At 49.7% G+C, this 16,138-nt stretch overlaps 1 protein-coding gene across 1 annotated transcript in view; it reads right to left on the bottom strand.

Moving 5' to 3' along the window:
* Positions 1-2,707: 2,707 nt before the first annotated feature.
* MEI1 (meiotic double-stranded break formation protein 1) overlaps positions 2,708-16,138 on the bottom strand; it is a gene marked incomplete at both ends in the record, with an annotated part of 63,949 nt that continues 50,518 nt past the window's right edge. The window contains 9 exons of the mRNA XM_082666865.1: positions 2,708-2,753; positions 3,541-3,653; positions 3,844-3,975; positions 4,924-5,030; positions 5,632-5,713; positions 11,256-11,431; positions 11,617-11,698; positions 14,343-14,503; positions 14,775-14,885. Coding sequence (XP_082522991.1) covers positions 2,708-2,753; positions 3,541-3,653; positions 3,844-3,975; positions 4,924-5,030; positions 5,632-5,713; positions 11,256-11,431; positions 11,617-11,698; positions 14,343-14,503; positions 14,775-14,885 — 1,010 coding nt within the window. The remainder of the gene's footprint in view (positions 2,754-3,540; positions 3,654-3,843; positions 3,976-4,923; positions 5,031-5,631; positions 5,714-11,255; positions 11,432-11,616; positions 11,699-14,342; positions 14,504-14,774; positions 14,886-16,138) is intronic.

Here is a 16,138-nt window from a genome sequence, read left to right as displayed (position 1 = left end):
GGAGGGCCTGGTCAATATCATTGCCTCTCAATTCCCCATCCTGGCCTCTCAGGAGGCCCAGGCAGTCAGAGATGTGAAACTTCTGGGGCTTCCCACCTTTCCTGACTTCTGTCATCAGAAAGGAAGAAGGGGTGCAGGCTGGGAAGGGAGGCAAGACAGTCTTGGGATAAGACAGCTGTTATTCTCTTAGGAACCACCTGTTCCTATCTAGGCAATATTCCCCAATTACCTACTGAGTACCTGTCACGTTCCAAGCACTGTTCTAGAGCCGGGAATACGGCAGTGACAAACAAAATTCCCTGCACACTGGTACTTTCATCCCTAGTAGGGTTAAGAGAAACCAATGAAGTTGTAAAACAAGCACAGAAAGATAAGAGGGAGTCAGCAAAGTGCAATCTTAAATACAGTAGTCAGAGGCAGCCTCTACTCAGATAATAGCTGCCCAATTTTACCAACGTGGAGACCAAAGCACAGAAAAAGGAGGAGACTGCCCAAAGTCACTCATGGGTTCTCAGGCTAAACCAAGAGTCTTAATGAGCACAGGCTATCTCAGAGCTGGCCACTGTTCTATTAGGACACCTAGGTGTGTCCCAGAGATGCTCAATTATTGACAGTGAGACCCCACACAGATCAACCAGAGAACCGCCCCCATCCCACGCTGATGAGACAACTGAAGCCTAGAGAATGGGAAGAAACAGTTCAAGCTCACCCAGAACCCTTACCTTCTACCGTCACGCTCCAGACTCAAGGGAACCAAACACTGGTTAAGGCAGAACTTGGGGTCAGGGGAAATCAGACAGCCGGTAATGACTGAAGCAGGAAAAAGTGGGAAAAGAAAGCCGAAAAAGCGGACTTGCGTGGGGCAGATCCTGCTGTCTCTACTGTTACTCCCACTTATCCGCCTCTCAATCCCGCTCTCTGCCCCATGAGTCCCCAGAGCTCTTCCCGGCTGGGCGTACGACTCCGAGGCCATTCTGCAGAGGTGGCTTGGTGGTGGATCCTGAGCCGGCAACCCGGGCTCGGAGACCAGGGTCGCTGCCCCTAGCCTTTAGAGCTCCGGGAAGAGCTAATGAGAAGAGGCGTCTAATGAGAAGAGGCGTCTAATGAGAAGAGGCGTCCGGGTCCGCGAATCCCAACCCCCAACGTGTGCAGCCAGTTCTGGGCCCTCGGTCCCTCCCCCGCCCCCCCCCCACGGGAGCCTGCCCGCCCGGCGCCCCCGCCCCCACCTACCAGGCCGGGCGGGTGGGTGGGCGGGCGGACAGGAGTCAGCGTGCACCTCGCCTCGAGGGTCCGCAGACGACCGGCAGAGGCGCAGAACCTCAGTGTCCCACAGAAGCCTCGCAGGAACTGCCAAGCGCCGCCCCCGCCCAAAGATCGCGGGCCGCGACTGCCGCTCCTTGACCTAACTTCCGGCCCCGCCCAGTAGGCTCCAGCGCTAGCCCTGCCCGAGGTCCGTGGGAGTTCGGTCCCGCCCACCCTGCGTGGCGGCTTGCGCACTTGCCGCGTTGAGGTGTGGTTGGAGGAGATAGTCAGCCTGCGGTGTGTGTCGGACGCATCAGCAATGAGGCCCTGACCCCTGCAGGCTGGGCGGCCTCCCCAGCGCCCTCCCCGAAACTGTTTCGTTAGCTGAGTTGTTTTTTTTTTTTTTTTTTAATATTTATTTGGCTGCACCGGGTCTTAGCTGCGGCGCGTGGGATGTTTAGTTGCATGTGAGAATCTACTTCCCTGACCAGGGATCAAACCCCGGCGCCCTGCATTGGGAGCGGGGAGTCTTAGACAGTGGACCACCAGGGCCGTACCAGCTGAGTGTTTTTTAAACTGCAGTTGTCAAGATCAGTTTAGTGGGTCGTGGCTAACACTTTTTTCTTTTTAAGTAACGTGCAGTGCAGAGTTGGGGCATACCCTGCTCGCCCCTCGGATCCACCAAGTTCTAACCCAAGTTCGTGGGGTCCTTCCCTGTCCTATCATTAGGATGGAGTTCAGCCCAGTTTTGCGTAGGGTCAGTCCAGCCAGACCCAAGGGCTAGCCAAGTACAGGCACCGGGGCCCTGGCAGACAGGCAGGAAGGGAGTTAAAGGCCCTGGTGAGCTGAGCTCAGAACACGTGCGGGCAGTTGTGGAGGGCAGACATTGAAAGACGTGTGTGCACAAATACACGCTCTGAGGAGGGCCAGGACAGAAAGGAACACTGGGGACCTACTTTAGCCAGGGAAGAGCTGAGCTGGGCAGTTTCCCTCAGCTAGGAAAGCTGAGGTTTTGACCTGCTCACCTTCCTTGCCTGGAAATTGTACCTCTCTCCACTTTCACCTGAGGTGAAGCAGCAGGTAAAGTACTTCCTAGAGCACTTGGACCACAGCAGCACCAAACACATGGCCTTTCTCTGCCCCTTCTGCCCCAAGGATGGCCTGACTGACGTCTTCAACTGAGGTAACCAGCTGGTGTTAGCAGAACAAATCCCTCCCCTTCTCTCCCTGAGGCCATCCATCCTGGCTGAGGAACCAGCTGGAGGGAGCCAAGGTAAGTCCAAAGGGAAATGTTTTTGGAGAGCCCACACAGGCATGTGAGTATATCACTATTTCCTATTTCAACAATGGAGTAAATGGCTCCAGATGCACGGCTGCAGTTGTCATCCATTTCCCCCAAACCAGTGTGCCCTGACTTTGTCTTCTCCAGGTCTCAGTTCTGTTTCTGGGCCTTCAGGTCCTGAGATCAGTCTCTGATGTGGGACAGGGATACAGCCACTCCTCCCAGGCAGCTAGCAGCAAACATGAGAGGAGAATAGCAGAGAGGTGGGGCCAGCCATGGGAGAACCACACTTCCAGGGCCCAAAAAGGCAAAAACAGACAAGAGCAGAGGTGCACCTGAGAAGAGTGGGATGGATTCTAAAACTGGGACCTGAACACCTGGGCTGGGTAGTTGCTATACATCAGGGAACGTTCCATGGAAAGGGTTAGGAGGAGAGCCAGGGAGGCCACACACACACCTCCAGACCACAGGGTCTCTGGAGCACCCCAACAACCCCTCAGAGGGCCAGTGAGCACTGCCCACAGCCCCAGGCTTTCTCAGGGATGTGCCAGTCACCCAGCACCCTCCCCCACCGTGTTGTGCTTAGGGCAGCATCTATGCCAACCGGGCTTGGGCAACTTTCTCCAAAGCTCCTGGGGAAGGACTACCTCCCTTCTGAGTCTGGTGATATGACTTTGGAGATGGTCAGGTCTGGGGTCAGATCCTGATGCTATCACTGTGTGATTCTGGGCACGTCATTTAACCTCTCTGAGCTAAGTTACAACTGTGTTAACACTCGTAGCTACTGTGAGGATTAGATACAGTGCATGTAACATGACTGGCCCTCGGTAGGAACTTAATAAACAGAGCAAGTCATTGTCCTTGCTACCACTGTTAATTCTTCTCGCTGACCCCTGCTTGCCGTAGAAGACAGGGTGTAGACAGTGCAACTCTCTGTCCTGAAGCATGACGTTATAGCTTCCCATTACCTGGGTGACCCTGCTCAGGTCAAAGCTCCCAGATGCAAGAAAGGATACATCATGTCCTGTAGGGGCGGCTGGGCCGTGGAGGCCCTGGGGGAAAGACCCTCCAAGGAGGCCTGCAGGGTCTGGGCCATGCTATGATCAGCCAGGAGGCCCATGCTCTGGACCTGCGGGGAGAAGAGGGTAGGGAAGACAGGCTTTCTCAGTGCCCACTCCATAGAGGCCCTCTCTACCCTCCACCCCCTGCACTCCTGACCTCCCACTGGCTGCTGTGGCTAGAGCTCCCCACCTCCACAGGGAAGATGATACAAAGGGTCTGGCCTCACAGTGGCTAAATAGCATCCCCTTTCCACCCACCTGCAGAAAGAAGCCACGCAGAGCCTGGAGTGTGGTGCTGGAGAGGGTAGAGAGGTCAGCCAAAGCTGCGCCTTGCAGAACATGGCCCACCTCTTCACGAGAGAGGATGCTGCTGCTCCGGAACCGCACAAACTGGCCCAGGGAGAGAAGGCCCAAACATGTAGTGATTCGGCATCTCCTTCATTCACAGGTATTTGCTGTGCCCTGCTGGGCTCAGCACTGGGCTGGGGGCATGGATCTGAAGCCCACAGAACTCTGCCTTCAAGAGCTCAGTGTTGGTAGGCAGGGGTGGGGTTGTGTCACAGGAGAGTGAGGTAATGAGGAGGACTGCAAGACCCTGAGAGTTTGCTCTGCTGACCCCTTCAGTCCCGCCACTCCTACCCTGCCCCTCACACTAGACTATGTGTGGTTACCCAGACACACCACCACATTCTCGTATATCTGCTGTTCTCACTTCAATACTGTACCTGCAATACTTTTCCTTCTCTTTGCCTATTAATCCTTCAAGCCTCAGCTAAAATGTTACCTTCACTGCTGAATGTTTTCATTTTATTAAAGAAATACAGGCATTAACTGGGTGCTTACTATATTCTTACTCACTTCTCCCTCACAGCTCTGGCAGAAGCAATTACTCTTTTCTCTGGGTTCCTACACCAACCATTGATTTATTCATTGATCCACTTTACTATAATTCACAGGCTTGCTGCCTTGTTTATTCAGTGGGCACTTACCGTGTTCTAGGCACTTAGCATTATCTTCTACTCTTCCATTAATAACCATATTTTAACTATGAATTTCCTTGTCTATCTCCTTCTCTAGACTGAGGGACCTTTAAGGAAGAACATTTGGCTCACTGACATCTTTGGTACCTAGCACAGGATCTGGCAGGTGGTGGGCAGGCCTGGTCAATGTTTCATGAGTGAATGAGAAAGAATGTCTGGGTAGTCTGGGCAGAGGAGATGTGGGCATTCAGAGGAATTCCCTAGGCAGGCTTCTTGTAGGGTGAAGGCTCATCCAGCCCCTCTACCTTCTTGGAGGATGGCATTCTTCAGACCACAGGACCATCCTTTCTGCACTTACCAGGGTCATGAGCCTCAAGATCTCAGCTCTGAGGAAGGAATTCTCTCCAGCATCCAGGAGGGTAAATAGCAAAAACCGATTCCAGGGCTGGGAGGCCACATGGAGTGCTATGGGAAACACCAGTCAACCGTGTGTTGTTAATGCTGCTTTTCTAAAGGCCTTGAAACATTGCTAAAGAAAACTTTCTCCTATTGGCTCAAAAAAGGGTTGCTCAGCAAAGGCAGGGCATTGGACAAGCTGACCCCAGGGCGTTTCTTTCTCCTGGGCTTCTATCCACCCATGCTGCCTGGCACAGGGAGACCACATATCCCACTATTGTGGGAGGCAGGCAACAGGAAGAGCTCTGCCACTTAAGAGCTATGTGACCTTGGTTGGGGCAAGTTGCTTAACCTCCCTGAACCTCGGTGTCCTCATCTGTATGATGGGCATGGCAGTGCCCTTGCAGTATTGTTAAAAGAATTAAACAAAATGAGTGTGAATCAGGGAGCTCCCTGGTGGCCTAATGGTTAGGATTCTGGGCTTTCACTGCCATGGCCTGGGCTCAATCCCTGGTTGGGGAACTGAGATCCTGCAAGCCACATGGCTTGGCCAAAAAAAATGAGTGTGAATCATAGAACAGAGGATGGGAGTCTGGGGTGGGAGGGTGGCAGGTGCTGGCCCCGTCCAATCTCCCCCATGGGAACATCAGAGAATGGGGAGGGTTTCTACCGACGTCTGGACTCCGGGCATGCAGGTAGTCAAGCAAGGCCTCCAGGCAGCCAACACAAGCGTGGGACAACAGAGGGTCCTTCTGCAAGAAAACAACAAAAACAAAAACCCCACAGAAGTTCACGTCCGGTTTTGCTACCAGTGGATTTTGGTGCCAACCAAGAAAACAACATTTGGTTTTCAAAACAATTTAGATTTCAGAATTTCAGATTTGGGATTGTGGCTCTGTAGATAATCAAGAAATGTTTGTTGGTTTCATCTCTCACCCACACACACAAAGCACGGTGCTTATTATACTGATGATTTACCTACATTTGAGAGACTGTTTTGCTTCAGAAAAGGATGGGCCCTGGGCCCCATTAAGAGATTCACAGATTACAGATTCTGTAAGAGCCACACAGTTTATCTAAGCCAATGCATGTAAATCTTTTTGTAAAGCAGCAGAACCTTTCATCAAACAAAATTTTATGCTCTAATAAGCATAAGAAAAGAACTTAGGGTTAGGGAGATGCAAATTAAAACCACCTTGAGATACCACTACACACTCATCAACAGCTAAAACTGACTGACAGTACCAAGTGTTGGCAAGAATGTGAAGCAATTGGAATTCTCATGCACTCCTGATGGGAAGGAAAAATGGTGCAGCCACTAATGGCAGTCTGATGGCTTTTTTTTTTTTAATTAATTTATTTATTTGGCTGTGTTCGGTTGTCGTTGCTGCACACGGGCTTTCTCCAGTTGCGGCGAGCAGGGGCCACTCCTCATTGTGGTGCGCAGGCTTCTCATTGTGGTGGCTTCTCTTATTACGGAGCACGGGCTCTAGGCGCGCAGGCTTCAGTAGTTGTGGCATGCAGGCTCAGTAGTTGTGGCTCATGGGCTCTAGAGCTCAGGCTCGGCAGCTGTGGTGACAGGCTCTGTTGCTCCGTGGCATGTGGTTCTTCCCAGACCAAGGATCAAACCCGTGTCCCCTGCATTGACAGGAGGATTCCCAACCACTGTGCCACCAGGGAAGTCCCAGTCTGATGGTTTCTTATAAAGTTAAACATACACTTACCATATGTGGTAGGCAGAATTTTAAGATGGTCCCATGACCTTTGCTCCCAGATGTTATTCCCGTGATTAGGTTACATTACATGGCAAAAGGGAGATTGTTTGGGTGGGCCAAATCTAATTACACCAGTGCTTTAAAAGCAGAGTTTTCTCTGGCTGGTAGCAGAAAAAGAACCAGAGAGTCCAGAAGTGTGAGAAGGACTCAACATGCATTGCTGGTTTGAAGATGGAGGGGCTTTGTGAGAAAAAATGTGTGTAGCCTTAAAGAGCTGAAAGACCCACCCACCCCCAACAGGAGGATGAAGTGGATTCTTTCCCAGCTGTCCCAAATAAGCACCCAGCCTGACCAATACCTTGATTTCAGCTTTGTGAGACCCTAAGCAGAGAACCTGGTCGAGCCCACCCAGACTTCTGACGTAGAGAACTGTCAGATAATAAATGGGTGTTGTGTTAAGCCATTACATTTGTGATATGTAGTTACACAGCAATAGAAAACTAATATGTCATTTGACCCACCAATCCCACTCCTAGGTATTTATCCAAGAGAAATAAAAATGGATATTCACAAAGACTTGTACTCCAGTCTTTATTCATGATAGCCAAAAATCTTTAAGTCCCAAATATCTGTCGGTAGGTGAGTGGATCAACAAATTGTGGAATAGCCACATAAGGGGCTACTACTCACCAATAAAAAGAAATGAAGTACTGATAACACAATATAAATGAATCTCAAAAGCATTAAGCTAAGTGAAAGAAGATAGACATATAAGACCACATACTTTATTTATGTGGAATTTTATTTTATTTTTTTTATTTTATTTATGTGGAATTTTATTTTATTTTTGTGGAATTCTAGAAATGGTAAAACTGTAGTGCCAGAAAGCAGATCTGTGTTTGCCAAGGGTCAGGGATGGGGAGAGGGGACTGACTAAACAGGGGTCCAAGGGAACTTTTTGTGGTGATGGAAATCTATACCAGGATTGTGGTGGTGTTTACAAAACTGTATATGTTTGTCAAAACTCATCTAGTTGTACATTTTAAAATCAGTGAATTTTATTGCATGTAAGTTATATCTCAATAAAACTGATTTTTTAAAATGTAAAGACAAACTAACAACACCAACAAAAATCCTATGCTCTCCTCATGCTATTTTTTGGAAGGTAGCAACCTGGAGGTTAACGTATGGGGCAGACTTGGGTTTGAAGCCTTGCTTGGTCACTTACCATCTTGTGTGATCCTGGCCAAGGTTACTTGATTTTGCTAAGTGGGGATAAAAGGATTACTTGGGCTGCCAAGAGGGTAAGATGAGCAATGCATACAGAGGGTTTAACCAGTGCTTGGCACAGAGTTAACACTCAAAAAATGGTGACTATATTGAAGGAAAAAAAAAAATCAGTTGGAAATTAATCCCAGGCAATGACTTGTTTATTTATGTATTTATACTATACAGGTAAATCATAGGATAAATATTCTTCCCACTGTTTAAAATTCTACTAAGATCCTATACTAAAATAACTCTGTTATATTTTTTTAAAAAATGGTGAATATCTTAGTGAAACGTATAATAGGGGAAACACTATCGCTCTTTAACAACCCCTAAGTCTCCTTCACAGGATCCGTAAGGTCTTTAAGACCTACAGTTTGAAGTGGTTGAGCTAATTCACTAACCTCATTTTACAGCTGAGAAAACTGAGGCCCAGAGAGAAAATACTTGACCTGAGGACACCTGAGTGGTAGGTGGCAGGTCTAGAAACAAACCCTAGGCCTTGTGCCCTTTCTCCTTCTCTAATCTAAAATTAACTCTTAACCAGTGGGCACTTCCACCCTTTTCCCAGGTACCTAAGATTAGCCAGTTCAAAAGTAACCTCTCCTGTGGAGCCTTCCTTGATTCAAATAATAGGTCATTTTGCCATTAATTATAATTTCTTGTGTTTCCTGCGATCTGTGGGTGCTTAAATGGCTGAAACAGCATCATATTCATTTCTGCGTCCTCATTCACTCATTCAACAAACATTACTGAATGCCAATTCTGTGGGAGGCTTTATGCTGGGTATTGAGTATAAGGGAATCATTTTCCCACTCTCTGTTTTGAATATTAAAACAGGAACTTCAGGGCTTCCCTGGTGGCGCAGTGGCTGAGAGTCCGCCTGCCGATGCAGGGGACATGGGTTCATGCCCCGGTCCGGGAAGATCCTACATGCCGCGGAATGGCTGGGCCCGTGAGCCATGGCCGCTGAGCCTGCGCGTCCGGAGCCTGTGCTCCGCAACGGGAGAGACCACAGCAGTGAGAGGCCCGCGTACCGCAAAAAAAAAAAAAAAAAAAAAAAAACAGGAACTTCAGCCCTTCAGAAACATTGGAGAGAAAGCATTTGCCCTTCCTCCCACCTCTAACTGGCTTCTCCTCACCCAACGAGAGATTTATCTAACAAGTGAGATGCTAGCTTAACACCTACTGAGCCATCAGGGCAGGACTAAGGTATTAAAGGTCATGCTCCCAGGAACTCAGACTCTTAAGATCTTGGCCAGCTGGCTAAGTGTCCAACATGGACATTATTGGAAATGCAAACACAATTTACCTGCCTATGGGCTCCCGGTCTGGCCCAAGGGAAGGAGGGTGGTTAAAAAATCCTTTTGGATAAGATATGATAAAGCAAGCATAGTAAAATGTTAATGGAAGAATGTACATAGTGGGTATATGAGTGTTCACTGTAAAATTCTTTCGTCTTTGCTGTATGTTTGAAAAATCTCAGACTAAAAAAAAGCCCGTTCCGACCTTAAGTCCCAGCTACATTCTACTATGGTGTTTGTCAGCAATAAAGCTGATGCTTTGGTTCTCATTTGATTCGTGATTTCCCAACTGGATTTGAACCCACAAGGGGAAGGAGACACAAAGATTAACCAGACACAGTCCCTTCCTCTGAGGAGCTCACAGCCTGGGGAAGACCGATATGAAAATGGGAACTCACAACAGAGAGAGATAAGTGCTCTACGTGATAGAGGTCTGATCCATGAAGAGCACAGAGCCTTTGAATAGATGTGCTGGCAGGACAAGACACGGCATCCGCACAGCGCCCACTTCAGGAGCCTTCTCTACATCCTCACATTTCCCCACTTCCCCCAACCTGTGCACAGGCCCAGTGGGGATCAATCCTTGAACATAATCTCCCACAATCAACAGCCATATCAAATATGTCTGTCATTATCTGGGCGGCCAGCGGAGACCACTCATATCAAGGCCCCGCCCCTCCCCCCCCCCCCCAGGAAGTCTCTGCAACTCCTCTCACTCGTTTGCTGGCTGCCCCCACCTCCCTCTTCTTGCCCATGATGCCTTGCCATCAGACCAGACCACGTGGATCTGTGACCGTCGGTCTTGGGCAAGCTTTAAGGAGCAGGAAAAGAGAGTCCAAGTCTAACTAAAACAGCATAAACATCTGGGGCCTTGGTCACCCTACAGTGACCAGCTCATATTTGAAAATAACAGACAATAAGCTCCTTGAAAGAGAAGAAGGTCTCAGGGAATCATGGGTGGGAATGGGCCAGAGGGCCAAGGACAGGGAATGAGTCCATATCAGAGGACGAAATTGTGCTGCCATCAAGATCAATCCCATCTCTGATGCCCCCTACCCTCGGGGACCTAGGACAAGTCACTTGATATTTCCAGCCCAGCTCAAGCACCTCCCCCAGAAAGTCTTCTCTGACAGCCAGCCTCACAGTCACCCTACACCAGCCTGTAATGTACGTCCTGTGCCCCCACTGTGCAGTGCTTCCCTTCAACCCAGCACTGCCCACTCTGTGTTAGCACCTCTTATCCACATGGCACCATCCACCGCCCCCTGAAACTGTTAACTTCTCAAAGGCGGGAATCTGATCGATCTCCATGCCCCCACCACCCGTCACAGTATGTGACTGCTGGATAAACTATGATCTCCAAGAATCCTCTAAGCTGTAAAACACAAACCCCTCTGAGGTGGACATCTACTGTTTTGCTTGTCCAGGATCCATTCCTCCTCCTTCTAAGAACAGTTTTCTCTTGCAGAACCATTCCTCTCTTATGTTTAGTCCATGTGAGTTAGGGAGAGCTGACCATATGCCCCAGCCTCCAGGAGAGGACACTCACCCAAGGCAGGTCAATCAGAGCATCCCATGTTTTGGGCATAGTGACTGCCACATTACCAAGCCAGGCTAATGAGACTCAATTCTGGGGACTACGAGGAAAGAGAAACTTTCTTTCTGCTGGAAGGACATAAGCCAGGAGCTGCTGCTGGTCATCCTACCAATCCCATGAGAATAAAGCTGAGAGAGAAATGCAGAGCCAAGAGATGGAGACAGAGTTCTGATGACACTGTCTGAGCCTCTGGGATCCCAGCTGTGCCTGAAGTCAGTTTTGACCCCTGGACTTCTCAGTTATGAGACAATTTGAGTTTCATTTCTGTCACTGAAACTTTAAAACCAGTCAAACCTCTCTCTAGGCCTTAGTGGGAATACCAGGATCTTGACAGGCAGCCACCCCTTTCTGCTGTCATCCTGAGAGAAGCAGGCTCCACTGCCAGGGTCCCACTCCACAAAGGCCTTACCTGAACCAGGAGGTTCTGCAGTCCGATGACCAGGGACAGCACTTGTGATATTCCCAGTGGAGCCAGGACAGTGTCCTCAGGGGCTGGCGGTGGCTGGGTCCCTGAGGGCAGCAGAGCAACCAGGGCAGAGGAGAAGCTTTGTTGCAGGGCTGTCCGCAGGAAGCGTAAGATGGCAGCTGAAAGTAGAAAACGCCTTACACCCAGTTCTTGCCTCATTCCCCACCTCCCCACCAGCGCTGTCATGGGGAAGACCACGGGGATAATAAAGGGGTGACCGCGGACTGGTCTGGGTGGGGTGGTCTCATCTCAGAATCTAGGGGAAAGGTTTTTCCTCTCCGGCTAGAGGCCCTTGGTCCCACACCTGAGAGCAGCGCAGCCTTTTTCTTCGGAAAGCTGAGGGCCTTCAATACTTGGTCCAGTTCCACAGACAGCGTCTGATGAACCTGGCAGGGCAGAGGGTAAAGGGGTAACCCCCACATTCTGGGAGCTTGGACAGAAAACCACCTGCTACAATACCTCTTTTACCCCCCCTACACATACCCGCTGCATCCAGAAGGACAGAGGAGGCCACACAGAGTCTTGTGAGCCTCACGGATCCTGGATTCAGGAGCTTGAGGAGGAAAATCAAGCCCAGACCTGGAGAACCCTGCTTCTCCCAAGTGTCCCCCATCCTCAGAGAGCTCCTGCACCAGGGAGTCTTCCCCAGCCTTAGCTGTGGGTCAGTCTCCTCTTCAGCCCACCAACCACCTAACTCAGATCTGGAGTCCAATGGCCCGGAATCAAAATCCTGGCTCTGCCACTTGCCAGCTGTATGGCCGTGGGCAAGTCACCACACTGCACCTCTCTCAGCCTGCCTTACTTCCTTCACCTATGAAAAGGGAACAGTGCCACCTGCTTTCACTCTCTCCAGAGCTATCGTGAAGAAGAGCTGAGGACCAGCATCGTGAATATGCTCCTTAATGTCAAAGCAATGACCATACTGAGGGGTTAGTTTGGGTGACAGGTTCAAAGCTGTGAGTCTGCTCTGCTCTCCTTACCCAGAACATACGCTGCCTGAAGGCAGCTTTTCCTCTACTTGGATCTACAAGTGCTTGGCACAAAGCAATTCCTCAAAAATGCTTGTTAGGGCTTCCCTTGTGGCGCAGTGGTTAAGAATCCACCTATCAATGCAAGGGACACGAGTTCGAGCCCTGGTATGGGAATATCCCACATGGGGCAACTAAGCCCGTGCACCACAACTACTGAGCCTGCGCTCTAGAGCCCGCGAGCCACAACTACTGAAGCCCGCGCACCTAGAGCCCATGCTCCAGAACAAGAGAAGCCACCACAACAAAGAGTAGCCCCCGCTCTCTGCAACTAGAGAAAGCCCGTGCACAGCAACGAAGAGTAGCCCCCGCTCTCTGCAACTAGAGAAAGCCCGCACACAGCAACAAAGACCCAACACAGCCAAAAAAAAAAAAAAAAAAAAAAAAATGCTTGTTAGCTGGTGGAATTGGCAGGTTCCAGGCAGAAGAACCAACTTGTATAAAGGTATGGAGATGCCATACTAATCTAAGATGTAAACAGAGGAAGCTGTGTGTGGAGGTTATATGGGAACTCTGTGCTATCTGCTCAATGTTTTTGTAAATCTAAAACTGTCCTAAAAATAATAGCTATTAAAAATCAACCAAAAACAAACAAAAAAAGTACTGAGATGTGAAAGAGCACAGTTGACTGGGAGAAGAGCAAACACTTGGTCAGAAGACAGGAAAGGAGGGTAGAATGGCAGAAAGTAAGGCTGCAGAGGGGCCTGATAGGAAGGGTCTCAGCAGCCATGAGGAGAACAAAAAGGCTGCTGAAGGACAGTGAGCAGAGGGTAAGTGTGTACAGACCGTGGCCATAGGGATAGGAGCGGTGGAGCAAGGGAGAGGCTGGAGGCCAGAAGACTGTGAATAGGCCATATCAGTGGTGAGGACGAATGATCAGGCCTGAACTAGGGCAGAGGGGAGAACTTAAGAGTAGAGGTAGTTACGTAATTGGCTAGTTATGAGCTGAGGGCCAGGGCAGAACCAAAAACAAGGTGCAGGCTTCCATCCAGGCAGGTGACTGCAGGGGGAGGGGTGGGCCCAATAGCCGCACATAGGAAAGTAGGAGAGGTTCCTGTCCCAAATCAACCCCACTGGCAACTAGCTGAGGATCTACGCTATAACGTAGATGTGCCACAGCTTACTGAAACCCTAGAGGCCAAACTTGAAAACTCACTTCACTTCTACACAAATGAGTGTGTGCCTGGCATTAGATTGGCACAGAGCTGGGCACAGTGTGAGGATACCTCAAAGGCTAGGAGATGGTTTCTGTCCACTAGGGGCAGCCAGCCTTAGGGAGGAAACACCTGACTGTGAAGCAGCCCACAGAGGAGCTCATGCAGGGCACTAGGATGACAAGGTCATACAAGAGGGAGGGGCTGCGAGGAAACGGGGTGCTCTGTGGATATGTCCATGGCCCTCCTGTTTCCTGCATCACCTTCTCAAACGGTCACATGACAGCTTACACAGTATGGCACTCACAGCTTGCCACCCACAACTTCAAGGTCACACGCTGGATTCTGCCTTCTTGTCCAGTCTGACAGTCCATTCCCTACACTCCAGCCACACAGTACCTCACCACTCTTCAAATATATATACCAAGTCTTAAATTTGTGCAGCTTCAGGCCTGTGCTCATATCATTCTCTTTGCCTGGAGCACCCTTACCCCACTATTTTAGCCGGGTACAGTCTTGCTTACCTTTTAGGGCTTTGCTTAAAGATTACAACACAAGTTCCCCAAGTCTGGGGTATATACTGTATTCATTTTTTATTCCTCTGTGCCTAGAATACAGCCTGGCATGCAGGTGATCCATGTGTACTAAATGGATTAATGTAAACCAACTTGACAACAGCCTTGAATGTTTTTTCCCTGTTTTGTAGGCAAGGAAAATGAAGCTCAGAGAGTTAAATACCTTGCCAAGGTTACACATCTAATAAGCCACAGATCTGGGATCAGAACTCAAGATCTTGTCACTCCTTGAGTGCCACGCATGCCCCAAAGCAACAGGGGTTAGAAACTAACCTGCAGATTGCCATCGTGCTGCTGGGCAGAGAAGGAGGCAGTGAGCAGCCAGGCGGAGCAGAGGAGCTCGGTCCTGGGAGAGCCCTCCTCAGCCCAGGTGAGGGCCAGCGTCTTCTCTAGAAGCTCTATCAGGGCCGTGCTGCTCAAGAGCACTGCAGCAGCTGTAGAGGGTTGGGCAGGGCAGGCGGTGTTTAGTTAGCACCCGATGGGTGCTTCATACACACATGGTGAATGAACAAAAGGATCAGCTTAAGGCTCTAAGTTTCATTTCGGAACCACAGGTTACTGGAACCAGAAAGGACCTTAGGACCATCCGATCCAGCCACACACCCCCTTTTTAATTTTTTTTAGATGGAAAAACTGAGGGCAGCAAGGGCCATAGACACTGCCCAGCACCCTTCCTCTTCACTATGCCAGCCCGGGCCCCAGCACCTCTTTTCTGACTGCCCAGCGTGGTCTGATGAAGGCTCCAATACAGGAAGTTGAAGGAGGGCTGCAGGATGTCCGTGTCAGTGGGACTGCATTTCCCACACAGCTTGCTCACTGCAAGAGATGAGAGTGCCCTGGAGCCCCAGTGCTCAGCACTCCATGGCTTTAGCACACACCAGCACTCACACTTCTTACAGCTAGTGGCCCTCAACTAGCTAATTTCAGATGTCAGTCTTGGGGACCAAGCACAAACTGAGCACCCCTGATATTACGGCCAGTGGAAAGAAACAGTGACAAACCCGAAGGTATGTTCACACCCTCCATCTGAACAAACATCAGGCAAGCAGCCCACAGCTGCACATTAGAACAGACTGCACAAGTGTAGGTGGTCAAAAGGCATCCTATGACAGCGCTCATGCCAGCACAGACTCCAGGTTGGAGAGTCTGCAGAGGTCACATAGGCCAACCTGCCACCATCAGCAGAAAGAAGATCCAGTCTCTGAATTCTTCCAGCAACAGGGCACTCGCCACCTTCACAGGGGAGCTCTGTAACCGTCAACGTGCGGTTCCCTAAACTTGCCGTATTCTCTCTCTCACATCGCCTCCATCTGGCTAACTCCTTTCCTCCTATTCAGCAATCAAGGTTCAGCTCAAAGTTCACCTCCCTCATGAAGCCTTAATCTCTCATGGCAAGATTAAACGCCTCTTCATGCTCTGCCAGCCCTCAGCGAGCAGTTACTACACTGGAGAGTAGACATCTACAGAGCACATCCCTTTCGTCTTGGGAATTACCTCTCCTTGCTCCCCTGCCCCCCACCATCCTAGATATGAAACCTACCTAAGTCTCCATTCCTTTTTTTTTTTTTTTTTTTTTTTTTGCGGTACGCGGGCCTCTCACTGTTGTGGCCTCTCCCATTGCGGAGCACAGGCTCTGGACGTGCAGGCTCAGCGGCCATGGCTCACGGGCCCAGCTGCTCCGCAGCACGTAGGATCTCCCTGGACGGGGGGCACGAACCCATGTCCCCCAAATCGGCAGGCGGACTCTCAACCACTGCGCCACCAGGGAAGCCCAGTTAGATTATTTGAGATTTTTCTTGTTTCTTTAGGTAGGCTTGTATAGCTATAAACTTCCCTCTTAGAACTGCTTTTGCTGCATCCCATAGGTTTTGGATCGCAGTGTTTTCACTGTCATTTGTCTCTAGGCATTTTTTGATTTCCTCTTGATATCTTCAGTGATCTCTTGGTTATTTAGTAACATATTGTCTAGCCTCCATGTGTTTGTGTTTTTTACGTTTTTTCCCTGTAATTGATTTCTAATCTCATAGTGTTGTGGTCAGAAAAGATGCTTGATATGATTTCACTTTTCT

The sequence above is a fragment of the Grampus griseus genome (genome assembly GCF_964374135.1).
Source record: "Grampus griseus genome assembly, chromosome: 11".
NCBI lineage: Eukaryota > Metazoa > Chordata > Mammalia > Artiodactyla > Delphinidae > Grampus > Grampus griseus.
This window is presented reverse-complemented; position numbering and strand designations above follow the sequence as displayed.